The sequence below is a fragment of the Hirundo rustica genome, chromosome 17 (genome assembly GCF_015227805.2).
Source record: "Hirundo rustica isolate bHirRus1 chromosome 17, bHirRus1.pri.v3, whole genome shotgun sequence".
NCBI lineage: Eukaryota > Metazoa > Chordata > Aves > Passeriformes > Hirundinidae > Hirundo > Hirundo rustica.
Window position 1 is genome coordinate 5,477,871 of NC_053466.1, and position 27,560 is coordinate 5,505,430.

The 27,560-nt window shown below is 42.0% G+C and overlaps 1 protein-coding gene across 1 annotated transcript; it reads right to left on the bottom strand.

Annotated features, from left to right (window-relative positions):
• Nucleotides 1-39: 39 nt before the first annotated feature.
• SUSD2 (sushi domain containing 2) lies at nucleotides 40-18,178 on the bottom strand. Its single transcript, XM_040080961.2, has 15 exons — nucleotides 17,291-18,178; nucleotides 15,820-16,024; nucleotides 14,323-14,474; nucleotides 13,659-13,826; nucleotides 13,239-13,413; nucleotides 11,636-11,837; nucleotides 10,513-10,598; nucleotides 9,984-10,252; nucleotides 8,861-9,004; nucleotides 8,485-8,640; nucleotides 7,185-7,433; nucleotides 5,881-6,153; nucleotides 5,201-5,383; nucleotides 900-990; nucleotides 40-591 (listed from the first exon to the last, which is right to left on the bottom strand). Exons 1-15 carry the CDS (start codon nucleotides 17,355-17,357, stop codon nucleotides 576-578), a joined length of 2,436 nt encoding a protein of 811 aa, XP_039936895.1. The 5' UTR covers nucleotides 17,358-18,178; the 3' UTR covers nucleotides 40-575.
• Nucleotides 18,179-27,560: the final 9,382 nt, after the last annotated feature.

The window sequence follows — 27,560 nt, forward strand, 5'->3', positions numbered from 1 at the left end:
TCAAGAAGAGAAATGAGGCAAACATCTTTGTACCCCCTTTACACCACTGCTGCGTAATCAAATAACAACCCATACAGAGAGAGAACAATTTGCTATTCTGAAAGGGGAGGAATCGAAATACAGTTTGTAGGCCTTAACTATTGTACTATTGTATCGATACACAGAGTGGATGCATCTCACTTTTAGCAGACATAAACCTCCCATCATATAAAGCTGTAAGGTTGATTTTGAGGGGGAAAATATGCTTATATTTCTTTTGGCCTTGGTGACACATACAGAAAGTAAAAAATGGTCTCCATATAGTAGCATGGCTTTACACATAAATTTTAATATCACAGCATCATATGCCACATTCTTATTTCTTTGAGCTGAATTCCTAGTGAATGTAACATTTTTAAGCTGATGAAATACTGAAAAACAAGAGCAGTGTTCTGTTAGCTTCGTGCTGTGCTTTTTTTTTTTGTGACAAGTTCAGGAGTATTTAGTTCTTCCTCACACATACAGTCTTCTTTCCAAGGGCCGTAACCCCATTTTGTTTCCATTCATTCAGTTTCAATTCTATTTCATCTGGCATTCTATTCCTTGCGGACACTGGAACAGAGAAGGCTTAAAAAATTGTAACAGTTGCTAACAAAGTTCAGAAAATCAACCATATCTCCATTTCAATCTGCCAGTATTCCTAGGAAAAACCATTTCTATTCACTGTGCTGCCCTCTTTCCCCACCAGTCTGTTGCACACACAGTTGACGTGTGTATACATCAGTTGCACTTTTTTTTTTTTTTCTGTAGCACACTGGCAGTTTGTTGCCAGTGGTCATTATTAAATTATTGTTTTAGAAATCACAACAGTTGCTGTCTTTAGGAGGTTCATTTGTGTTTTCAGTTCAGTCAAGGCTTACCTCTGCTTTCTGCATAAATAACCCAGACGTGCCAGGACGGCAAGACCGACTATTCCAAATACACTGCCAATAATAATTACTTGTTTGAGAGCTGAAAAAGAGAGACCAACCACAAAAAAAAAAAAAAATTTAAAAAAAATGAAGACTTTGGAAGACTTTGATACACATTTCTTCGTATCTGTTTGAATGTAGTCACATGACAATTTTTGAAACTGTACATATATTGTTAATTTCTCTATTCTCTTTATTGGTGGAACTGCCTCCCTTGGCAAGGGCATTGGACTAAATGATGTCCAGAGGTCCCTTCCAACCCTTTACTCCTTCAGATTCTCTGAAACTGGTAAAGATTAGGAGCTCACAGAATTCCTATATTTGACTGTTAGGACAGGTGGCTGCAAAAGCTTTGCAGCACAAAAGTTAATAGGTAGTCAACATTGTGAATGTGCAATATTGATGTAGAACTGTCAATCCCAACAACTGAAATGGTTTTCAATCCTTATTCCATATGGCTTGATTACTTTAAATATTACCCCTATGTTGGCATTAAATTTTTGAACTACCTTTGCTGCTTAATAATCTACATAAAAGAGAAGTGACTGCTCTGATGTGGGAACACTGAACTGCATCAGAGAGTTTGGACACACTCAAACACGAAAAGTGTCAACTTGATTCTGTGGCTGTCTAACAAGGACACCTGAAAGAGAGAAAGAAACCAGATATGAAACAAATTTTGAATAAAAATTGTCATTTTGTTTTCTTATTCTACTAAGCAGCGGCAGATTAACCATGACACATAATGGTAACTTACACATATTTGTAAAAGTTAGGAGATGCAGCATGTGGAGTGAACTGTCTGAGAAAAACGATGATTCCTGCTTTTTGTATCTGAGCCTTAATACATCCGGGCTGCATTTTTGTCAGCCCTTCCTTCCATCACTTTGTCACACCTGCCCAAACCACAGCCTAGCACACAGTGATGGCAGAGTGACATAACAGACACTTCTGGGATCCTAGAACAGATTATTCAGCTGCTAATTTGGTTTATAGTGAAGTTTAAGGAAAGAAATGGGACACATAAACTGTTTCACAAGCAGCTTCTGAACAAGGCTCACAACCTAATGTTTGGCTTACACATCCTTCACAGGGAGGCACCCAGCCTCTGCCAAGTGATGAGAACCCACCACTGGCTAAAGTCATTAGTCCAGTAGGGATTTGCCTCTGTTGTGAAATCTTTGTGTTTAGAAAAGGCACAGAAAACTAATGAGGTTTCTGACAGCTTTTCAAAGTGAACAGTATTTACACAGAGCCTGAGCCTGGAAAAGGAAATCTAAAAATAAATAGAAGAGGGGGGTAAAAAAAGAGAAAACAATCCAAAAGACAAGCAAAACTAGTATTAATGTCACCAAATTATTGTCTGTCTCAAAAAGACTTTATGTACATATATTGCCACTATCTTATGATTTTTAGCTGGATATTACATCTGATTTTTAGAATCTCCTTTTTGCTTTTGCTGGATGGCTTCTTTGTTCTTCCTCTTTGTGATATTCTGTGAAGAGAGCTGTGGTACTGGCAAGAGTTGCAGTGGGATTGTAATTAGAAGCATAGCAAAATAATTATTAGCAGAGGATTTCCATGGAAACTTTAGTCCACGGAAGCAAAACTCAAAAACAACAATATGCCGGCCCAACAACATAATTTGTATTTGAAGTTTCAAAATATCAAATGGATTTTGTAAAATAACTGGCATTCTATTTTCTCGCTTCCACCTCTTTTCCTATCCAATTTTCCTAGTCCCCATGCCTTTATTTCAACTATTCTCTTTGGAAAATGGAAGCACATAGCAACTAAAAAACCTTGGTGATTTGCAAGACAGAGCTTGAATGTGATGTGCCACAAAGCTGCAGCAAGTGTAACAAACACAGCATTGTAAAGAAGTACACCTGTGAGCTTAGAGTAACAGAGGGCTGGGCCCTGTGCTCTTGACCAGCATGAAATAAATGATTTGAGAAAGTGTGTGTTTAATAGTTCACTCTCAAAGTAAAAATGTGACTGTTGATCACAGTGCCTAGGTCAGTGGTCACCCATTCAGGCACCCAGAAATTGGGAAGAGCTGTCCATTAATTTTGTCAGAATTTTCCTGGTGTCAAGGTCTTTGTCACAGGACTTGATAAAATGGACGCTGGTGAAACAGCAGCATGCTGCTGTGGAAGGAGAAAAACAATAGAGAAAACTGACCTCAGTAACAACAGCTTTTGACAACACAAGGACTTTTTCTGTACTGGAGAAGGCTTGAGGGATGGACAATAGAGAAAATAGCTGAATAGAGAAGTAAGACAAGGAAAACTGGCACTGGATTTCAAATATGTCTTGGACCAGAGGCAGCAATGTATTTAGTGGAAAGCAAGTACTAGCTGCCCATGTTATAAAAATATGAGAAGTTTAGATATAAGTGAAACGAGCCTTGAACTGTATTGCCTGTCTTCTCTGTAGAGACCTGGGCACGTCAATAAAATAGCCTTCTCAGACAAACAATGACATCTAGCAGAAAACCTTGTGGAAGAAGGAGAAACAAGGCTAGATACAAATGCCATTATTAGGGCATATCAATAAGAAAAAAAGAATGCAGAAATTTGTATTTTATATTGCATTGATCAGTTGTTGGCATTGTCAGTATCCTGCTGCTGTGGACAGCATTGTCATACTCCAGCTTCCTGAGGCTAATAAAAACCAATTTTGGTTCACATTGCAAGTTAACTAGAACACCAAATATCAAATAAAGAGGAAGAACTTTGCTGCAATCAGATCTTTCACACCTTGTTTTTCTTTGTCATCTTTCAGGAAAGCATTGGAAAACGTTGTGGGTTTTGTTTGCCCATCCACAAAGCTGCTTCATGTCTCCATCATTCTGAATGCAATCGATCACTGCGTATCTTCCAGCTCCTTTCCTCTGATCTCACAGGGCTGCCTTTCTGTCCCCCTTTTGCTAGTGTAAATGTCAGCATCTGTTTTGCTTATTGAGACCAACTGGCTCTTATCCAGTATGTATGTGGTTGATGGCAGTAGTGGAAAAATATACTTGGCTTTCAGCTTGGCAGAATGTTTTGCCACTGCCTTTTTAAGATCCATCCTTTGCAAATTTTTCTGCTCCCCAAACTCACTGCAGTTCATCTCACAAATATTACTAAGTTCAGAACTGCATTGTAAATGTACAAGCAATTGGTGCAGGCCAACAGAGGCTGATGAAATGTGCCAGCATGAGAGGAATTCATTGCTGATGTGAAGTGCACTTTCCATATTTCTTTGGAAGGGTCTCAGAATGGAAAAACTGTTAGTTTAAATTATTTGATGAATGCTTTTGGGAGCTATTAACTCAGCATTAAAAGTGCTTCAACATGCCGTCTGGCCTTGCATCACCCTGCTGCTTTGAAATATTGCCATCTTGAGGACATTTGCAGTGTATGTGGTGAATGAATAAAAAGAATATTTTGGGCCATTTTCTGTAAATCATAGAGACAGTCTATGCTACTAAACTGCAACTAAATCCAGCAATACCAGGCTAATTGATAATCTATGAATAGTAACACAAGAGAGGTAATAAATCTATGTTATTTATACTAAATACCATTGCATCATTCACAATACTTTTACTGGTACAGAATGATAGAATTTTCTAATATTTTAGGGGGAAGAAAAAAAGTGAAAGGGTTCAACAAGTATGGGCTGTGTCTGCTCTCAAATCACAGAATTGTGGAACAGTTGAGGTGGGATAGGACCTCTGGAAGTCATTTTGTCCAACTCCCCTGTTGAAGCAGGAACACTCAGGGTGAGTTGCCCAAGACTGTGACCCAACAACTTTCAAATATTTCCAGGGAGAGAGACTCTGTAACTTCTCTGGGCAAGCTGTGCCAGTGCTCAATCATAATCATAGGTAAAAAAGCGGTTTCTGATGTTCAGAGGGAAGCTTCTGTATCTCAGAGCATGCCTTTGGCCTCTGATCTTGTTCCTGGGCACCACTGAAAAAAAGCCTGGCTCCATCCTCTTTTCACCCACCCTTCAGGTACCTGTACCCATTGATAAAACAAAACCTTTTAACATTCCACCAAAACTCACAAAAACACCAGAAGTCACCTGTTACTTAAATTTGAAAAAGAATCTTTCTAGAAATTCAGACATCTCATGTCCAATGTTTTACCTAGTAAGATAAATTAGTTTTGTCAAGGGCCATCGTGGTATACTGAGATTGCCCTGTCCTTGATAACGATTTTTTAGTGACAGTATGTGATATCTAAAAGGCAACAGACCCGTTACACGGCTGCACTGGGTTGTGTCTCCTGACCAGGCTCCTGACACTTGGCAAGTTCTCTCCTGTGACCCCGTGAGTTCGTAGCCCTCATTGCAGGTGAACCTGATGGTTGAGCCCAGCAGGTAGTTAGTACCATTCTTTCTTCCATTGGTTGGATGTTCCAGCCAGCCACAAGAGATCACTAATAAAAGAGACATACCTGGTTAGAGTGTTTAGGATTTGGACTCCATTACAATGATTCAAACAGCATTTTAGTGGGAATTCATGGAAAACCAAAGATTTTTAGGCTACCTGAAAGACAATGCTCCCTGCTACTTCTACAAATTATTTTGAAGTCCAAGGATGACAGCTTAATGCATATAAAATGAAGATAAACTTTCTACACTGTGGTGTTATAGCGGAAAAAACAGAAAGAGATTTATTTTGAGTTTGCCTAAGTATTTCTACCAGTACAGGATTTTCCTGGTACAAGTATGATTCCCCATGAACAGATTATTTATAGGTACATGAACCTACAGTTAAGCAAAGCCTCCTCAATCAGTGTTAACTCTCTAGATGCCCTGTAGAAATAACTGTAGAGATGCTCCCTATGGGCCGTTCACTTAAGGTTTGGACTTGATGATCCCAGCGTGTCCCTTCCAACTCAGAATATCCTGTAATGATGGAATGTTGCATCACCTGGCTCTAGATGTTCTACCAGCAGCTTGTGATTCTGATGGGAAAGTCTAGTGGAACTTCCCACTTGAAGGCTTCTTGTTGTCAGGACATCAAATCTGCAGAATGTGTCAGAGCCACAGCATGAGACCATCTCTTCTACCAGGGGATCAGCAGGGTCTTCATAAGGGGAGAACACGGGCAGAAAGGAAGCATTGTGCTTTTCCCCATAGAAGAAACTGTTCAGTAAGGACTCTGTGTCATAAGTAAAGAGAGAACTCCCATTTTCAATAGCCCCTTGGGAGACAGAGAAAGAAAGAGAGATTCATATGTAACATTGCCAACATAGACCACTTTGTGCTACTAATCCAAGTGTTTATCTACAGAAATGTAACTAGAGCTGGAAGAGATACAGGAAGCCCTACAGCATCCTTCCAGCTCAAGATTATTTTCCTTTTCATATGCAACATCTTAACTTAGCACCAAAGTTGGTGTTCATTTAACCTGCTCTTTCTCCATTTCCTTAAAATTAGATCCAAATAATTGTGTAGCTATGATTTTCTATATAGATGGTTTTATGTGCCTCCTAGCAAAATGCTGACAACAGACAGAGGTACCTAAAGCAACACAGTCCCTGAATTCAACCTGGCTGCCATGGTCCTGCTCTTTTTTTTCATTCTGCTATATCAGAAACTTCCTGAGGCTGAAGCAGTGAGACTTTTCAGCATGATCTGAACCCTGGAGTATGGTTACACTGTGCTCAATACAGAGATCAGCTGGTAGCCAGAGGGTATTTTGCATTATGTTTCTGGCTCATCTCCTAACCTGATGTCAGAAGGAATGCTGACCAAGGTTAGACAGAGCAGCTTAATCACTCATTAAATGATAGGAGCCATTCTTTTACATACATCCCCCCACACCCTCTTCTTTAAAGGGACAATTACTAAATTGTGATTTAATAAATTATTTGTCAGCATGGCACATGATGAAAATATTGCTAATATTCTGGGAAAAGCTAGCTGGCCCTGGCTTTTGCTGTATTTCTGTAACACTGTCGTCTGTTGATGCTGTGTTCAGCTGACCACAGTAGATTGTAGTCTGAAAGTGTAAACTGTGAAATACAAGGTCTGACTCTTGATAGAACAAAGTGCTGAACACTCCATCATGGTTTCCCTCCCCACATGGGTAGAGGAGGGCATATTTCTCTTAATCCCTTCTCTTCCTCCAGTACTGATTGCTTGACACAGACTTCATTTCCTAGTCCTTAAATCATGAGCAGTTTTGAATTTGTAAAGAAAATGTAATAATAGACCAGAGAAATTACTTACAGCTAGCTCCAAACTCAAACACCTGCTGGGGACTTGCATGAACGGACATGGTGGTTTTATTCTTGAAGGTGTAGTCATCCTCTGGATTGCCATTCATTACCCCAAAGAGACCCCACGTGTGATTGATAAACTTCTCTGGGAGCAGAATTGTCAGGGTCAGAAATCCTCCATTTCCCCTTATTTCCAGTCCAGATCCAGAAGAGAACATCACTGTGATGTTCTGATCAGGTGTAGAATAGAGAAAGAGACCTATAACAATGAGAGGCAGAGGACAAAATAGCAAATTATCCACAGTGAAAAAATTGTCATGTTTTAGCATCGGTTAAAATAATCAGTTTTAACCATTTTTCTTACAGCTTTTCCTCCCTTCCACTCTGAGCTGCACTCTGAGAAGCATTTAGAGGGAAGCCACCCCTTCACACTACAATTGTGATAAGATGGCTGCTAGAGAGTGGTATCAAAGAAAGGTCCACTGTTGATATAAGATGCCTGTTGCCAGTGTCTCTGACCAGAAGCTTAAAGATATATCTACATCATAGAGTGGCTGTGAGCTGGAAGCACTGCTCTCAGTGGTCAGTTTTCCTCTCCTTCTCCCTTATCTTGCCAACACCTCCCTAATTTGGCTTCTTCTTTAGGCAGCCTCGTGGTCCCTTCCATTTTTTTACTCCCTGCATCTCTGCTTCTGCAGCTCCTTGTCAGTGTAGCTCTCCACCTTCTCTTCAGCCATGTGAGGAATACTAATTGCTAGCCACAGAAATCATCCTCTTCTGAATAGGGAGATTACTGTTAAAATTGAAGTGATGTATAATGAATGTTTGTCAAATTATCATAAAGATTAATCAAATGATCACAGCCCTGTTGGACAAAAAATCAACTTTTAATAGCCTTTTTGGCAGAAGAATAGAGGAATAATATTTGACCTACTGAGAGAGCTCCTTATAGGTAAATGTGAAATTCAGTTATATTTTTAGTTATATTCAGTATATGTTTTAGTTATATTTCACTACATTTAATTTTATTTGGTAGGCTTCATTGCATTAGATGCAGTAAGCTCAAAGCAGAATGTAGAGGACAGAGTTTTTAATTCCATTCGCTGTCCACAGGAAGAGAAGGAAAACCATTGATCTACAAGTGAGTGAAAGGGGACATAGCAAACAATGAACATTGAAGCCACCTGTTAAAACACTTCACAAAAGGATACTGAGAAGAGAGTTGAAATGCATGCACCTAGAGATACTTTTAACTGTCCATAGGCTCCGTCACAATAGAACTGCTCACAAGGCTGATATGTGTAACTAACCTTTCAAGTCCATCCAGGTTTGTTCAGAGAAGTTGAGAACCCTCTGGTTCAAGAGGACCTCCAGGCTCAAATCCTCAGAGTAGCGCACTTCAATCACATCAGAGTTGTTCTCCTGCATGGCCACTGCAGACAAGCCTGTTCCCTGAACCCCAGTTCCTTCCAAATAAAAAAAAACAATGCCATCAAAATGCATCAGCTGGCAGCTGTGCCTATTGACTGATTCTAGAACTGGCCTTATTGATGAGAAGGGGCATGGAGAGAAATAATTATCTTCAGAATGGTGTCTGTTCACAAATGGCCAGAAAAGAAGACTGGAGATGACAGGAGTGCAAATCAAACAAGCTCAGAAGCTCTGTTTCCTCTCTTACCAACTTACCATTGGAAAAGTGTGCCTGCTTGGTCCTCCCTTGCACCCTCAGGGATGTGAGATCAGACTCTACCAATGTGTATTCTCCTAGGCCATTGAAGGTGAAGTTCAGACCATCAAATGTAAGGAAATGAGGATCCCCAAAAGTAGATGCTATTTTTAAAAGCAAAAAGAGAATTAAGAACAAGCAAAAATCACAACCTGTTACTCTTCAAGGTCATGAGAAAGGAAAGAGGCTAGAAGTCTGTGTCACATGCAATATATGGGGAGATTTGGACATGAGTACAGGGCTAACGCCTTATCTTTGCATCCAGATCCTTTGCACCCTTATCCCCTTTTGCATTTCCAACTTCCATGTAAATTGCTCCAAATTGCTTCTAATTTATCCTCTTTTGTATGCTGTAATCTGTGTAGTAGCTAATACAATGCACCTTGCCATCAAGTTGTAAAGTTTTATTTTCACAAATTCATATTAAACTCTGCTTCTGCCATCACTTTTGATCAGGTTTCTTTAAGCACCCAAACCACTCATTCATGACCCCTAACTACCTAATGCAATGCCCTCTACGGTTTTCTCCTTTTTTTTCCTGAGGCAAACTGCTGCCTCTTTGCCCTTCTTTGGCCAAGTCCTGCTGGACACCTCAGCATCTCAGCAGCATAGAAGGCAAAACATGTGGCAGCAACAGAGGTATGGCAAGACCTTGAAGATTGAGTTAAAAGCAAGAGGAAGAAAAACAGGCACACTGTAAATTGTAAATCTTTCTTATTTGATACGAATATTTCTCATCATGATAGCTTTTCTAGCTACTTCCTAGCTGTCATTAACCATCTCTAACCACCTTTTTTCTGAAGTCCACACTGATGGATACTGACTACTCTGCTTTTGCTATTTATGTTCTAGGGGTGAGCGAGATGCTCAACAGCAGAAAATCTTGCAGCACAATGAAAAAAAAAAAAAAAACCACATACAGATTTCATAAGTGGTAGATCAACAGAAACCTTCCACAGAAATTTTCCACAGGACATTGTACCCTCATCATTGTCAACTCATATAGGCACAAATACAAATATTCTAAAAGCCAACACAGTATCAAAAACCTGAGCTCCATGAGGAAATTTTTGAAGCCCTTACCAGCTCGGGGCGGGCGGTACGTCCTGCAGTCACTAGAGGGCCGCCTTTTCATATAGAAGTCACAATTATCAGCCCACAGGCAGCAGTAATAGAAGCTGATAACATCGTAAAGCCAATGGGAGAAGCCGGGTATCCGGGGAGGCTTCAAGAAAGGTGGTGAACCCCAGTCATGCCCTCGATCAGGTGTGCTGCCTCCGGTGGAGTCGCGTGTGAGGATTTGGGTTCCCGTGGCATCGTAGCAGCACTGCTGTCCAGCCCCATACTGGGGACTGATTGAGAAAAGCAGCAAGAAAATCATCATTTAGCTCTGTGGGGTCCATTTCTATTTAGGGATCACTTATTGCCTTTTTATGGATACAGCTAAATATTTTGGTTGCCAAGCTTTATCTGATGTCCAGTTAGACGTTACCCCTGACTTCTTTGATGCTGCTGTCTCTGAGGTGAAAGGATTAATTAAAAAAAAAAAAAAAAAAAAAAAAAAAAAAAACACAAAAAACCAAAAAACCGCTGTTTAAGAAATTGTCTTTACCTGGCTTGAATGGCTCTGACACAATGCACAGCACCAGGATGATAAGTACACACACTCCCCTTTTCAATGTCGCAGCCATAATCTGTCTGAAAAAGATCAATGTTCACGCTTAATGGACTTCTTTCCTCATTGTCCTTTCTGTTCCTACATTCTGTTTCCACCCTTTGTATCTGACATATGTGTAAAGTTGACATGAACTGGTTGAGGTTGTGTGTCGAATAGCATGGAATGATAGGGAGAACGGTGAATTTAAAACTGAAGTGTCTGGAGCAACGTCTGACCTGAACATTTTGTAGTCTGTTACAACAGACCTTGAAGAACAAATGCAGCCATGTGGGAATTCAACTGTATGTGTACAAGAACCAGAAACACAACAGAGTAAATGTTTATCCTATGTTCTTAGACAATAGCAGTAGATCTACTTCTTATCTTCACAAGCTTTTAACTGTACACATCATGTTTGGAGCTTCATAACCAGAATAGTAGCAAGATTTACCTTTTTTTTCCTAATGCATAAATGCATGCCATCCTTTGGTATCATAAATAGGAGATGAAGCCACTCTCACGTGGTCTTCAGATCAGCAGTGTAAGTGAAAGTGTAGACTAAATGGCAATTGATTTCTTATCTTTTGTCAATTCCTTGATAACAGTGAAGCTTAGGAGGAAGGAAGCAGGATAAAGGAAATAATGGATTGAAGCTCTGAGATTGAGCTCTGAAGTACAAGGCAGAAGGATTGCAGCAAAGTTTTCTCTCTAGAGAGAAATAGTTTGTTACAGCATGGGATATCACCTTCAAACACAGACTGTCATCTTGTAGGATCTCGAAGAAGTCATCCCTGCTCCCAGCCCCACAAAGTGTTTTCAGTCTACCATTGGAATTACTGCTTTAATTCCCTGTTTGAATGTAATTTCCATCTCCTATCCTATAGGCACTTTTATTCAGACTACCTAGTTAAGCTGTATTTACCTCTGTCATCTGATATGCCCCTTAGGCAAATCTAAATATAACTTAATTTAGTTCCAATGGCTTTTAGAGAGGGAACAGGGGAGTGTGTGGAGTTTGGCACTCCTTAAGCTTCAACCTGGAATTGTAATAAGCAAGAGGGATCAGTTAATAACTTACATGGAACCTGCCAGTGTCAGCTCTTGCCTGTGCCAAGGTGCAAGGGCAGTCTATAATTTCTTCCAAGAAGTTTGGAAGCAGCTCTTCCTTTCTGTCCCATTCAATGCATTTTGCAGTTGCCCATGCATTTGGGTCATTTCTGAAGTCTTTCTCAAGGTGCCAAGCCAAAGCATGCTCTGAGCTCCAGATTGATGGAATGTTGCTGGGGGGAAAAAAAACCCAACAAAACAATCAAACCCCAAATTAGATCTGATAGCTAAACAAGCACTATTTTGACAGTAGCACTGTGGCTCAATTGCTAATTACAATTAAAAAGCATCTTCCGGCTTTGACAATATTTCATTGCAAAACCCACTTCTTTCTTTTACCTTCAGAAAGTCATGGCAAATCAAAATTTTCCAAATTCAGGAGGTGACAGGACAGCATGCAGCAAGTACACAATAGTCAGAATACATTTTAGTAATTATGATTCTGGCTTACATGGATCCTTTTAGAGGTAGGTTTTCTATTCCTGCCTCAAACCTGCCTTCATTTAGGCTAGAATGAAGACTGTCTGGATTCTTTAACAAAACATAACATCTGCACCCCAGTAATATCAGGACTAATGGCTACAGAAACCATTCAGAATCCTCTAAAGGTTCCAAAGCCACTCTGCCTTTCCCCCATGAAAAAAATATCATATACAAAGTGTAATAAAAAACCCTCTAGAAGGAGAAAAGTTTATCAGTCTCTGGGTAGTGACTCCTAAATCTTAAAAAATCTTCTGACATATTAACAATATGTTGTATCACTGAAGAATTGGCATTTGTATATTCAGAGTCTACACCATATACATCCAATCTGCAAAGATGGAAGATTTATGAAGGAATATTCATGGAGCATTTACACAGGTAGTTCGCTAAAAATCATGGGAAAATATGCAATGAAATAAAAGGAAATGGGCATAAAATTGGAAGGAATGCAAAAGCCTCATACAGAATAGTAGAGGAAAGTCTGTGGCTGCAGTGACTGAAGTTCCACAATTAGGGACTCCTCCACAATTGTGACAAAACAAAAGAATGAGCAGGTCCTAGTCTGGTGAGAGTATGGGTTTGGCTGTAGTAATTTTCTTCATAGCAGCCACGAATTAGATTTGTGACCAAAACAGCGCTGATAACACACCAGTGTTTTAGCTGCTGCTGAGCAGTGCTGGCGCAGTGTCAAGGTCTTCTCTGTTTCTCATGTTGGCCCCCAGAGAGGCCAGGAGGGAACACAGCCCTGACAGCCAACCCAAACTGACCAAAGGGATATTCCATGCCCTGGACCCTCATGTCCATCAATAAAACTGCAGGGGTGTTTTTCCAAAGCAGCCCTTACTGGGTGACTGACTGTGCATCAGTCTGCTTGTGGCAGACTTTGGGATTCTTCTTCCATGCTCCTCTCTCTTTAGTAAACTGCCTTATGTTGGCCCCTGAGTTTTTCTCACTTTTGACTTTCCAGTTTTCTCCCCATTTTTTCACACGAAATGGAGCCTGAGTCTCAGTTTTGAATGCCAAAGGAGACAACAACTTATAAGGTAAGCTATTATTATTATCATTACTACTATATGTTGTGATGCACTTGCCTCTGCCCATCCAAATAGCTGCTGGGTATAATTCTCAAAGTTCCAACGTCCCATGTACTGTAATTTCCTTCAGCGGGTACAGGGATGAAAGAATATTTCCCTGTATTGGGGAGTTCTCTTGCCAAAGTATAAAGGTATTTCCATTCAGCCATCCAGTTTTCTGAATAACTGTCACCTGTCAGATAGAGGAACAAAACGGTTTTGGATGCTGGGAAAGAACAATCGCCACAAGATTGAAATTAGATGTCTCCACCCATATGTAAATGAAGAGGAAAAGCTGACATTATTGTCATCAGTTATTTATACTTGCAGGTGTCTTCTTGAGGCCTCAGTGAAAGCAATCACAAGCTGTGCAGAGCTCTGCACATAAGTTATGTGTGTGACAAATGCTTGTGCACAGGAAGGAAAAGGGTCACTTACCTGTCTCCTGGTATCCCCAGACTTCTATGTTGACGTGGGTTGCTGGAAGTGTCTGGCGTGTCCAGGTAACAGTTAAGTTTCCACCAGTGTTGGGCGTGCCATAGTATTGCCATTTTGTCTGATTCACCAATGTGCATTTTTCTCCATCTGAAACTTTGCTGTGATGTACTGCATTACAGAGGAGAAAAAGAGGGCCAATGACATTTTGGTTTTGCATCGTCCTGAAAAGGTGCTACTATATTATTTAGGATTTAGCAGTATTTCCCCTGGGTATGTTTTACATAGCACAGGATGCATGACAAGAAAAGAATAAGCTGAAGCTGAGAGATTGCAACCCTTACTAATATTTGCAGTCCTTAGATAGCAACACCACAAAGCAATTATTTGAAGAGGGGACAAAAAGGGATAGAAATAGGGATGAAGTGGGAACTGTTTTGGTCAACCTCATTTTTAAGCAGGACTTTTTATCAGTTTCATGCTGCTGCTGCTACTCAATTGCTGTGAAAGTTCATCTCTCAAAAGATGAATTAACATGAGGCTAGCAAGACTTTCTTTTCTGAGGCCTGTTAAAGAAGAATAAAACTGATCAAAATAAAAGACATATAATCTTGCATGCATGGAGGAAGAATACAGGAAGAAGAGGGGTGCTGTAGATTTAAGTAACCTGATAACCAAGTTCCAGAGTAGGGAAACGTTGACCCATCATCTGCAGAAACTTCAAAAGGGATGAAACCAGTCTCATAAAGCAACGGGGAGATGCAGTGGGCTTTCCCATCCTTGTCAACATAGCCACTGGTTATGATTTGCTGCTTGAACCTGTCGATGTTGAAAACACTTTTCAGTGTCACCATAGATAGAAGGAAAATTCTGAATGCGTTTCAACAAGCAACCTTGTGTCATGTGTGGATCATTTCAAGTCTAGAGCTGTTTTGCTTGTAGCAGGGAATATAAACTGGAAAAATCTGCTCATTACATCAATGTGAATTCTGCTGTGAACTGCAAAATATACAGCAATCCACAAGCATTCAATTTACTATTTAATTACTGGGGGAGGGAAACGTTAAATTAGCAACAATAGGGCAATAGGAAGAGGAAGATAAAGTTAGAGCATTAGTAGGACTACAGGGTGGCTAACAATGATCACGATGCACAGTTATTGCAAATTTCTGATTTTTTTTTCCCTGGTAAGTTCTGTGAAGACAAAGTAATTTCATGCTGTTCTAGAATTTCCATTGCAAAGGTTAACTCAGAACACATTGCTTGTTATTTAACTCTTTGATTGCTCAGTGTCCTAGGGTACAACCCCACCTGTGACTCTTCAAGACTGATATACGGGTGATATTGCATATCTACTCCAAGTGTCAGAGGAAGCTGGGGCCTGCCAAGAAATAGTACCTTTGCTTGTCTGCACTGAAATTTGCCTTGACTATAATTATGTAACTCTGCAGGTACTTCAAAGTACACAGTTGTGTTCTACAGAATGAATTCCTTGGTCAAAGGTTTTCCAAATAAAGGATTGAAAATATCTTTTGAGGTACTGCTACACAGATGGGAAGGACTCCAAAATCTCAGTCAGAACATTCTGTGGAAATAACAGCACAACATTGGGATCATCAAAATTCAGTGTACTGTATGTATTGCACTTGCCACGGGCATCTAAGTGTGATACAGGCTCACACATTTAGGATCCACAGCCTTCTCATACAGGAAAAACATCAGGTGTTCTACCTACGTTTCTGTTTTCCCATTTTCTCATTCAGATTAAGAAATAAATACTTCTTTCCCACGAAGGGAAATGCTAAAGAAATATTGACAATCAAGTGCTGAAACTCCTTCCAAAGAGTTTCAAACTCTTTCCAAAAAAGAGGAAAACTCTTTTCAAAAATCACTGTTTTAATATGCTAAGGGAAGAATGAGCAGAGTCATGATTGTACCACACAATCTCAACCTAACCGAAACAATCCTCTGTAGAAATACAGTCAATGGTATCCCTGAGGCTGAGGGTGAGCAGAACTTTTGTACATTTCAGGATTCTAACAACTTTACAAAGTTTTCACTCCTGTATAGACTGGTCTTGTTTTGTGGTAATTGCCTATTGCTGGAGAGTGAGATTATGAAGTTTCTCCTCCCTTTGGCAGAGGAATATAAAATCATGGCCCACCTGCATTTTAGCGCAGAAGAGGGATAAAGAGCTGTGTTGTTAATCAGAAAGTCTTTGCCTCCCATAAGAGATCCTGAGTACGGAGAAATTTGAAGACAGAATTCTTTATAATCAGGACAGCATCTCCCCAAGGACTGGCATGTCACCTGGCAAGAACAGGTACCAAGCAGCTCCCCACATCGGTGTGCACAAGAGTCTTGAGCTCCTTGTTAAAGGAAGAAAAAAAGAGTCAGGAATGTTACTGAACTCTTCTAGATGCTCTCTGAAGCACAAGTACATCACCCAAAGGACTGCTGTAAGTAAATAAAACAGGCTGGTTATGTTAGTTTAGGAATATACTTAGGTGAAGTTTGTAATCACCTGCATATTAAGGTTGCTCCATTTTGAACAGCAAAATACACTTATTTACCTCCTAGCCACTACATAATTTCATTAATTCCATGGGTATTTTTACACGTAATAGACAGATAAATCTCCAGAGCAGCCCCTCAGTGAGCATCATTAATTACATTTATTTTTGAGAATAAGTCTTAAACATACCAGAATAGGGGCCCTCCACCATCAACCCTATGTAGAAATCAGTGAGAACAGAAGGCCAGAGCTCTTGGAAAGTTGACATCAGCCATGAAATGGGCTCCAACACAAGTTCATTAAGAGCTACTGAAATGTCTTTGTTTTGTACGTTTCATTTGAGTCTGGCCTTAACAAGGTAGATGTTATGAGCCCTGGGTACACAGACAGGTGAGTAGGCTCTTGGCTTAGAGACTCTTAGTAATTACTGCACATTACATGGAAAACTACTCAACAAACAAAACAGTGAGAAGACAGTCATTACAGCAACACTGTCAAGAATAGCTGGATTTTACAAGCAGTTAAGGGGGAGTTAAGTGAGATGGACAAGCTGCACAGACAGCTGGGAGCACTGAGGACCTTTTGGGAAGTGGAATCTGGCAAGGATAACACTGCTTGGGAACTATATCAAGAATACCATGCAATGCTGAGATGATCTAGGTAAGTATCAGAAATGCTAAATTTCAACATGGATCTTGCAAAATTGGAACCAAATACGAAAAAGCAACTAAGGGAGGATTGATTATTTGTGAGGACACAAGCAAAAAGAGGGGCAGGGATCAAGATGGATGGTGAAGAACAAACATGGGAAAATGCAAAGAAGGGAAGTAAAAATGCTTGTTCAATATGGGAAGCTAGAAAATTTTTCTCTGTCTTTGAATATATTCACTGCATTCTCCAGATTGTCTGCTTGCTTCTGGAAGAGATCCACTGATCTGCTGGAAATTATAGAGGAAGGGACGGAAAATGACACCATGCAGGTAAAAGCTGGCCTGGGTGCCTTTGCTTTAGCTTGTGAATATGGTATCAGCAATTGCTTACCAAGGTGTGTATTATTCTGAAGTAGAGAAGTAAAAAAAGTTTGCAGTTAAAAGCGGCAAAATGTTTGAAAATCACTCACCTGCATTCCAAAGAGCACTGAGGGTGGAGAGAATGAAGAAAGAAACATCTAAGCGACTGAATTTCATATTTCATCCAGATGATTCAGGATGGCTGATCGTGGTAGTCTTCGTGCTAGACTGGGAAAAGCCTTTAATGTTAACAGGTGTCCAGAAATAAACAAGATTCTCGCTGTTCAAAGGTTTGTTGTAAATTACTGAAGCAAAACAAATTGAATGAAATGCTCCATTTCAGAGGTCATTTCCAATCCAGGAAAAGATAGAAGGGGAGATAGTCACTGCAACTCCTTCACATTAATAGTAAAGTTTTTCTGCAGGGGGGTAGATGATTATTGTTTTACAAGCATTTCTGCTTCAAAGTTCAAGGCCGTGAGGTTATTGGCACAAGTTCTACGTCTTAATTTTGCTGGGGGAACTAAAACCTGTTATCACTTAGAAGAATGATAAAGAATACATGCTGACAGTACAGTTTTGTTCAGAAGATAATGAGATCTATGTTTACTGCACTGTATGTGGCAGCATGAGGGTTGATTTAAGTGAAGGCAGACCCCTTCTCTCATTTTAAGGGGTTAAATCGAAGTAAACTCACCCTTTTTCATCATTTTAAGGGCTTAAATCAGGGGGTTCCCCTCTATTTCAGGGCACTTCTGTCTGTCCCCCAGCACCACATCTCCTGTGTGGAAGCAATCCTTTCGTACATGCAATTTTGGAGGTGGAATCGAAATTTCGGCAATGGGATCCAGAAGGAGAATGACAGGTCTTTTCCATAGGAAGAAAAACACGTAGCCCCAGTGCTTTAAGTGCAGCTGCCAGGCTGTCCTGGGCAGGTAAAGGCCCCCCAGTCCTCTCTGTCCTGCCGGCTTCTGTCCGGGAGGAACCCTGAATTTTCTGGGTGGAATCCGAGCGACGGGCACATGAGCAGTGACTTGAATGACTCTCTAGTGTCGCCTGGTGACTTAGAGCGCTACTGCAAATCAGAAATGAGCCCGTGTGCGGCGTTTGCAAGCGATATTCATGCTCTGGAACTGCAAAGCATCACACGTGCATAGGAACAGGAAACTGCAGGCTGGAGCTGGGCTCTGAAAGAGAGGAAGATGAAACTGTTTCTTTGGATAAACTCGTATGTAGAAAATCCGGTTTTGTCTCATCTGTCTGGGTCTGTAGGACTGAATCTTTGCAATCATGAGACAATAGAGTTGTTAGTGACACTTAAACCTCTCAAATGTTGTTGTCTCTCAGAGAACTGGGCCAGCATTGAGCTACTCCCATGTGCCTGGAGTGCTTTGGGGAAGGGCAAGATGATGTCTCACTTCTGCCTGGAAAAAATGGCAAGAAAATAAAAAAGAGTTTCCCTTCTCTCTCTCTCTGACCCGTAACTGAAGCAGTTCTGTTGGACAACATGGACATCACTTCTCCCCCCCAGTTCGGGTGCAATATTCATATAGTTTATAAATATTCTCTTTCCCTACTCCTCAGTCCTTAACTGCACAGAGAGAAGATTTACTCTATCCTTTGTCTCCAACAACACCTTTCCAGCCCAAATCCCAGTTCTCACAGGCACAAACTAAACAGACTTAAGGCATTGGTTGGATCATTGCCTGGAATTCCCAGCTCCATGTTCCCTGGATTACTCAACCAAACACTCACAGCAGCCTCACCTCAGCCCAGAAACTGCCCTCAGACTAAGCCCATCACCAGTGGTGGTGGTTCAGATTGAAAAGATGTAGGAGCAGCAGTGTTGGGGCCCTGCCAGGATGGGCTTGGCATGGCTTTTCCAGTGCCAGAGCTCCTGGAGCTCCAGGCTCTTAGACTCTCTCAAGCCTAAACCTAGCCCCAACCCAAACAAAAAAGAATGCCTTGTGTAGGTGTTGAGTCCTCTATTGGAAGAGAGGGAGCAGCCCATCAGGAATGCACTTCCTTTGTCTCTCTTGGCTCTGGAACGCTTCCATTATCATGCACAACCAGGATAAACAAGTGAGATTAGAAACCCTCTAAGCAAAATCCATGCTCGGGCGAGTAGAGTTTTGCAGGATGCTAATCCTGCTCTACAAAGCACATTCCAAATACTTGGCACCTCCTGCATTTATAGGAATGAGGGAAGTCGTGTCCCTACTGGCCTTCACCCCCTTCAGGGGTATAGATGGGCCCTACCTCTCAAAGCTCTCTGCCCAGTGAGCCTGCCAGGGAAGCAAGCTCATGGCTGTCCTTGGAACCTGCCTCTAAATAGTTTCATTCTGGCAGGATGATGTAGTGGGGCCTGGATGTTATTCCTAACCCCTGGGTTACACAAGGTAGCAGTGACGTGATGGAAGAACTTGGGCTCTGTCACAGCAACTCATCTGTCACTGCCCAACTGAGATCTGCAGCAGAACTGGTGTTACTCCTTTGGTGAAGAGGGGGATGGTCCCAGTGCAGCTCCACTGCCCACAGCAGGAGCTGTTTCTCGTTAGGAAAGTGGAATGCTTTTTTCCACGCTGCCAAAGGCCATCTGTCTATTTATTTGCTGTTGTCCACCCTGCTGGAAGCTGGCCCAGGTGTCCTTCCCTCCACGTTACCCTAAGTGCAGAGCTTTGTTCTTTGCCCTCCTGCCAGAGCCTTTGGCATGGGCAGGATGAGGTGGCTGCAGCTGTGTGAGCAGGCAGCTCTGCAGATCCTGGGCAAAGCCGTTCAGGTAATGTCTCTTCTTCCATGAGTATCTCAACACCGGTACAGGCTGACTTGGGAAGTGCTTGCCCAGAGATGCTGATCTGTCAGCAGTTTCTGTTTCCTTTGGTCCCTACAGGAGGCTGCCAAGAGAAACGGGCTTGACCAACACCTGAAGGGGCTGCTCTACCAGCTCTGAAGAAGTATCCCCACTGCTTTGCTCCCAAAGCATGAGAAGGGCTCTAATGCTATCCCAACCCATGCAAACACAAGTGTTGAGTTTTACTTCCACTCTGCTCCCCACGAGCTGCTCTGTGTCTCTGTGGGTGAACAAGCACAGAGCTGCCAGCAGACTGCACTGACGGGCAGAGCTGAGTGTGTTCCTGCCCACGCTATCTCAGGTTTGTTTGGGCTGGGCCAGGCAGGTGTGCCCAGGGGAGCTCCGGGGCTGTACCCGAGTGGCAGATTGCAGGGAGAAAGTGCTGCATTGTTCTCTGCCTGCAGTCACCTTGCTTGAACCTGGCTCTCTAGCATGCTGGCACAGAGGGATGTGAAGGGCTATGGTAAATGTTAAGGAATAATTCTAATGTGAATCAGGAATATCCAATATAGCACTGAACTTCTGAAGGCAGATATTTTGGGTGTTCCCAGCACAGCAGAACAGTTTGTGTAGCTGCTGTGTCTGGTTGAGCCCATTGCCATGCACAGAGCGGTAAAGAGAGTGTTGCTATTGGACTTTTTCCTTCACTTCTTACTTCTTGAGACCATGATTGCAGAGCAGATTCAATTTTTTTTAATGTCAGAAGAAAGGCCTAAATGCAGTAGTCAGTATTGTCTAGTATTTGGCAAACCATGCTGGGTTAGGGCAGGGTGAACAGGAGGAGAAATATTGGAAGTTAATTCTAATCTTGCCTTTTATATTGATTATCAGTTATGTCACTAGGGACTCGTATTCCAAACTGGAGACAAGCAGCCCCTTGTGATTGCTGGTGAAATCCAGCACCAAGGAGGGAAAATGGAGCAGCAGCCAGCTGGGGAGACAGTTCCTTCACAGGAGCTCCACATCTCAGTCCTGGTGCTAGTACAGATCCCCGGTCACAAACCTCTGTTGTGGGTGTTTGACTCAAGGCCTGTCTTCTGAATCCTTTCCTCAGTGCTCCCAAGCTTCCCTCCTTGGGCCATGAGCCAAGGAATCAGGCATATCAACCAACAGACCATTTGTTTTTCCATGGGCTGTGTAAATTGTGCTGGTGTTATCAGTGAAACCAGGTCTGCTCATGGCCTCCTGCTCCGCGGGCGGTGCAGGGCTCTGATCTCCTGCTCCTGTGCTTTTTGAGGGTGGGGCAACACCTTGCATGAATTTCCAGAGCACCAAACACAAGGTGAGCACTCTGCCTCAAAAGACAAGCTGGCCCTACCACGGCTGTGTACTTGGACTTGCAGCAGATGTGAAAGCAGTGGGACATCATAACTGTGTGGTTGTGCAGGCAGAATTGCTGAGCTTTCCCGTGGTCCTGCCCTTGCTCTGAAATAAGGACAGGAAAATGCTGTTGTTTTGAAGGTGCATTTGAAGGTGAAGTGGGATGTAACAAGGCTGAAGCAGTATTGAAGAAGGTCCAGGTCTGGATTTTTGCTCAGAGCTGAAGCAAAAGATCCGTATCTTTTGATGGTTGGTTCAGTTCTGCTCATAGCCCCACAGACAGAGGATTTACCCGTGGGAGATTCTGCCCTGTGCTGTTCCTCATAATCAACAACCACACTTGATGTACACCCTGATAAGGCTCCAGGAATCCACTCATCCTGCTGTGATAAAACTACCTGAGCTGGTGCTCCAGCCCTGCACACCTGGGCACAGCCCTGGGAGCAGCCTCTCTTGTGTGCTGGATTTGGCTCATACCCAGCTCTGTCTCTTTTGCTTCTCCCATCCTCACAAAACCACACGCTATCTGCTCATGTGTGTGCTTCAAAAGCCCTGCCAGGAACAAAGAGAAGTCCAAATATTTGTGTCGGGCTGTTACTCTTTCCATTCAGGCGATAAATGACAGACTGCAGCAGAGTCTTTGTGTTCTGTGTGGGATTTCCACTGTACCGGCTCCAGCTTCACAACCTCACCAAGATGAAACACCTACAATTAACAGCTGGGTTTTAACTTGAGGGAAAATGACTGAGTGTGATTAAAATACAGCCTTAAAAAAACAAAACAAAACAAACCCACCAAAAAACAAAAACCCACAAACAAACCAACCACAAAAAACCTGAGAAAAATCATCAGACCTTCCTTGTGTTAGATGAGAAGTGCCTGGTCTCTTGTATGCAGCTTCATGCAGAACAACATTTTCACTCTGGGAGCTCTGTTAGTGATGTCTGTCCCAGTGCCTGGGACACAAGCTGTCAGTCTGCACTCAAATATTTCAGAGCTGCTTTCCTCTGCAAAGTTCCAAGCTTAAAGCCATGTGGAGGCCTGAGTTTCCTTGGGACTGAACCTCTTTTTGTCTGAGCTGACCAGGGGCATGAAGATGTTTGCTACCAAATTAATTCCTGAACTTCAGATCTCTGCTTCTGGGAAGCTGCTGGGCTTCAGTGCTTGGTAAACCTGGGAACAGAATGGTGAGACAGCTCCAGGTGTGAGCTAGCTCAGGACATGAGCTGGTCCCAGGTGAGAGCTAGCTCAGGACGTGAGCTGGTCCCAGGTGAGAGCTAGCTCAGGACGTGAGCTGGTCCCAGGTGAGAGCTAGCTCAGGACGTGAGCTGGTCCCAGGTGAGAGCTAGCTCAGCACACGAGCTGGTCTGGTGTCACTGGACCTGTTCAAAGCTAGGGATAAAGGAAGGAAAGGCATAATCCAGCCTTGTGGGATTTCACAAACCAACATGCCAGAAAAATTCTGTTTGCTTTCCCAAGTAAATTTGGTGCTCCTTGCTAGTGCCACCATGAGTTTTCTCACTGAGAGGTTTCTTATCAGGAATTCATGAGCCCTGAAACCATAAGGATTGACTCTTCAAACATAAATACTCCCTATAATTACCTGGTGTTTGTGCTGTACTTTGGATAATATCTTTAGTGTCTCATTTTACACAGCAGACAGTACTAATATAACATCAAATTAAATCACATCATCTACTTTGGGCAACTGAAAAGCTATCAAAAGTGACAGGAGGTTCAGGAAAAAACCCTAATATCAGAAAAAAATAATGTCATAAATCTTTCTGGCTTCTTTTTTTGTCCTATTCATTACACACAGCAGAGAAAAGAAGCACTGTTTGAGTCTGCTTCAGCTGCTGTTTCCAAGAAGGATCCATTTTGGCAGAGTCTTTAAGCTCCTTCCTGCTTAGGTCACTTCTGAGATCACGTAAGAGCTGAGGAACCTCCCAGCAGCCTGTTTCACTAAGCACTCTGCCCTGTTTTGCTTCTGGGCTCAGGCTGGCACTTGGCAGTTACACCTACCTGTAATAAAGAATGTAGATGTTCAGACAGTAGGAGGTAGATGGAATCTATATTGTCCACTTAGAACTGCCTAAATTCGATTTATTGCCGCAGCCTGACCCTAACCTTCACTGACTGACACCTTTGAGGAGTAGGTAGCAGAGGGATAAATCCTTTACTGCCCTTGAGTCTTCATTACTGGCAGTTGGGAGAGGTCAAGGGTACAAGGAGAGAATTTTTCTAAACATATTTATTTTTCAAGATAAATGAAATATAGGTCTCAAACCCTTTGCCAAGACTGTGTGTGCATCACTATTTAAAACAAGTTTATTGATAACAGTTCTTGCAATCAGTACAAGGAATTCTGTTGGAAATTTTCTGGAAAATAAATGTACAGAGCAAACCTATTACAGCCAAGTGCAGGAAAAGGAGTATTACTCTTTAATGAAATTAGAGGGTAAACAGCAAAGAGACATTGAGTTTGGGGGGTTTTTGGATAACACACAAAAAATAGCAAAATAGCAAGAAAAAGATAAAAATAAAAGCAGATGATATGTAAGCCAGCAATGTATAAGCCGGTCACTTTATGTAGCTACAGAATAGGTTTAACACTGCCTTAAGTCATTGCTCATTGTGAATCTTGAAACATGTTCTCCTTACTTATGTTCTCCTGAAATTTTTCATCTCTCCTCCCTTCTCATCTGGTAGGCCATCAGGCAGGGATTCTGGCAGCTTGTCCACCAGCCCAGTGGTTCCTCATTTTCACTTTCAACCTGCAGCACTCCAATGAGGAGGCATTTTTATGGGAACAGCCTAACACTGGCAGGTCTGTTCTGAACAGCTGGAGGAGCTTTGCTAGACAAAAGCAATGAGTGAGCAGCCGAAATCTGGGATGTGGTGCGCTGCTCAGGAGCTCGGTGACTCGTAGTGGATGCAGTGATGCCCTCACATGGCCCATGCCAAGCTGCTGGCCAGGGCCAGGCAGGACATTTCCTGGGTGAGGCAGACAGCTGTGCCACCTGGGTCATGGGGAACTGGCCAAATGATGACATGGGGGACACTTGATTTGCTGTGTAACAGCAGACCCTCTGTGATTCAGATAAGAGCATGCTTATGTTGTTAAAATGATATAATTTGCTCCGGGACCCATTTGTGCATAGTCTTTCTAAAGGAATCCAACCACAAGAATTTCCCTGATCAAATGAGGCAGGTTGGCTCGCCGTGGGTGGGTCTGTGGGTGGCAGTTCTCATCCTCAGTGACAGAGCTGACTCGCAGTGCCTGGCAATGTTTATGTTTCCATTGTTTCTGGTATATTTCCTCTTTTTATATGTATTTCTTTAAGTGCTCTTGGGGCATCCTATTTAAATGTGGGGGGCCTTCCTCTGAAGCTCACCGCCAGAAAAAACGAAACCTCCCATCTCCAAAGGTCTGTTGCTCCCAGCTCTCCCTCACCTGGGATGATCAGAATGAACATGCAGGCATGACAAGGCATGAGTGTGCACCTTGCTGTGGCTGTTCCTACCTGTGTCCAATAGCTTCTTCTGTGTCAGAGTCACAGGGGACAGCTCTTCTGTGCCTTACACAACAGGCAGTGCTCACACAGGTATCAGCAGATTTCTTCTTTATCATGGCCTCCATTTCATGTCCTGTGACACATTAAATTGATGTCATGATGATCACACATCTCTTTCAAGTTGATTCTCCTCCTAAGCATGTTAGCTGGCATTAGCCAGCTCCTCTGCTGGCTCGAGCCAGTGTAATTAGAATTGTTTGATCTGGCTGAGGGAGCCCCAAGCTCCTACATGGATGCTACAGTAAACTGAGAATGGTTGAGTAAGGTCAGAAAACATACAGCCTGAGGAAGATGAAGCACTTGGAGTTTTTAATGAAAGATATTATATTAGTTTAAAAGATTAAGACTGTTGACAGAAAAAAATTTGATTCTCAATGTAAAATCTGAAATCTAAAGCACGTTGTGCCAAGCTCAAAGCCTAGTCTTGTGAACCATGGGATAATGTCACTAAAAATAAACAAGTTTTCTAAAACAGATAGTTCTAGTGTTCCTCTCCTTCCCCTAGCTGCCATTTAAACTTTGTTCTTTGGCTTTTTGGTTTTCCCTCTTTATCCATCATATATAGCTTTTGAAGGAGAAAATCTTAAACATACAATCAGTACTGCTGAAATGGTACAATATCTTACTTAAACCAAACTGACTGTTATGCTTTGAATGGAAAATGTACTGCATTGCTCCCCAGGCTTAGGTCTGTAATATTATAGCTACATTAGAGAACTCAAACAGGCCTTAAGGGTCCTGGATATGGGAAGGGTCAGGCTGAGACTGAATGCCAAATTAAAATTATGGGGGATTTTCTATCTCCTGTAAGTCCCACAGTAGACAAGCTTTCCAATACCAATTCCTTTGTGTTCCTCAGAAATTTAAACCTTTGACTAGCATGATCCCAGGCTTTCCTATGGCCTCTGTTACTGCAGTTGATCACTTTTATTGTATTTCATCCTCTCTACTCTGCAATTCCACTCACCTTATTTTACAGAAGGACAGAGGTATAGAGGGGTTAGAGAAGTCTGGGCGTGACTTAATTCTCATTGTGTTGTTGCTAATGAAGAGGTGCCTAAAGCTTCCCAGGAAACTGATTGCAAAGCAGGGAGCACAAATGAGCCCAGGACTTTGGAAATGTGTGTTCCAGCCCTCTCTTCCATGCCCTGTCCGTGGGGTCAGACTATTTTTTTTATAGTGTTGAGCAAGTTCATAACCTTTTGCAGAAGAGGAGACAGATAACCTTGTTTACCGCATTTTATCTTGTGGTTCATTTATGGCTCCATTCTGGTTTCCATGTGTTCATCTGATTTTGTTTATTTGCACTAGAATGGAAAGGAACTGCAATTAAATACAAGTGGTATTAATAGCTTGTTGCATGTGGTTCTGCTTTCTGTAACCAGATTATACTAATATTGCTATTCAAGCCTTGAAGCTGCAAAAAGTGTCCCATCCTAATTACACAACCCCAGCTGAGGTCCCTTGGTAACAAGTGAGTGCATAAAACTCTTCCTGACAAGTCTCTCACGAGTCAGAGGATGTTGGTATCCTGCTTATTATGCCATGTGAATTTTAAAAGGCTCTTGTCAACCAATAACCCAATAACTTTTCTTCCCTCTGGGTTTTGTTAGGTTAACCCATGAGTCATGGAATATCTGACTATGAATTCATGACTCATGGGAAGGCACCACAGCCATCACAGTCCTGGATGATCTTACTGCCCAGTACTGCCTGGCCAAGTGCCTTCCAACACTGCAGAGCATCAATAAACCCCAAAATCTCTGCTGGGAACTATTGGTGCTAACCTGGCTTATTAGCAGAACAATTCTTATGACTTGTACCCAGCTCTGGGGAGAGCATTGGTGATGGACAGAGAATTCAAAAAGACAGGGTCAGCCTGTTTTCTCTTGCTTTTATTCAGATATTTGCTTTTATTAGTGATGGTGTCTTGTTGCATTTGACAGGGGACAAATGACAAATTCTGAGCTGTGTACATTTCTGATCTGTAGTTGGGCTTAATCATTACTGCATTAGTTGCTACAAAAATCAAAGTAGTACAGAAATAATGATGAGAAATTTGGCCTTTTAAGGCCTTGTCATTTACACAGATAAGGGAAAGGGAGAGATAGCAGTCTAGGGCATCGAAATACCTAAATGCTTCTTAGAAATGCATCTCTGATTTGTCAGGCAAGAACTCAACAGCTAGAGAGCTTCAGTCCCAAGCAAGTGCTTCACCTAAACTGCATTTCTGGGAAATTGCTCTGTGAATTTGTGGGCCAGAGAGCTCAGATGTGAAAAAAAAAAAAAAAACAACCAAACAAAAAACTACCAACCAAAAACAAAAACAAACAAACAAACAAAAACAACCAAAAAAACCCCAAACAACACCACAAACAACAACAACAACAAAAACCACAAAAAACACCCACAAAACAAAACAAAAACAAAACAAAAAAACCCCAAACAAACAAACAAACACACACCCTAAAAACCCCCAAACAAACAACAACAAACCAACAACAACAACCAGATATCAGATTACAAATAATTTATCACCTTGCCCTTAGGTCTTCCTTTGCTGTGGGGTTATAAGTGCTGGAGTATAAATATGGGTGGGTATGATGTCTTAGCAGAGCAGTTGATTTATTTAAT

Coding starts and splice junctions, on each gene's coding strand:
- SUSD2 (XM_040080961.2), bottom strand. CDS start 17,357: ATGAAATTCAGTCGCTTAGATGTTTCTTTCTTCATTCTCTCCACCCTC. Junction 11,838..13,238: donor AGCTATTTGGATGGGCAGAG/GCAAGTGCATCA, acceptor TTTTCCCCCCAG/CAACATTCCATCAATCTGGA. Junction 8,641..8,860: donor GCAGGCACACTTTTCCAATG/GTAAGTTGGTAA, acceptor TTTATTTGGAAG/GAACTGGGGTTCAGGGAACA.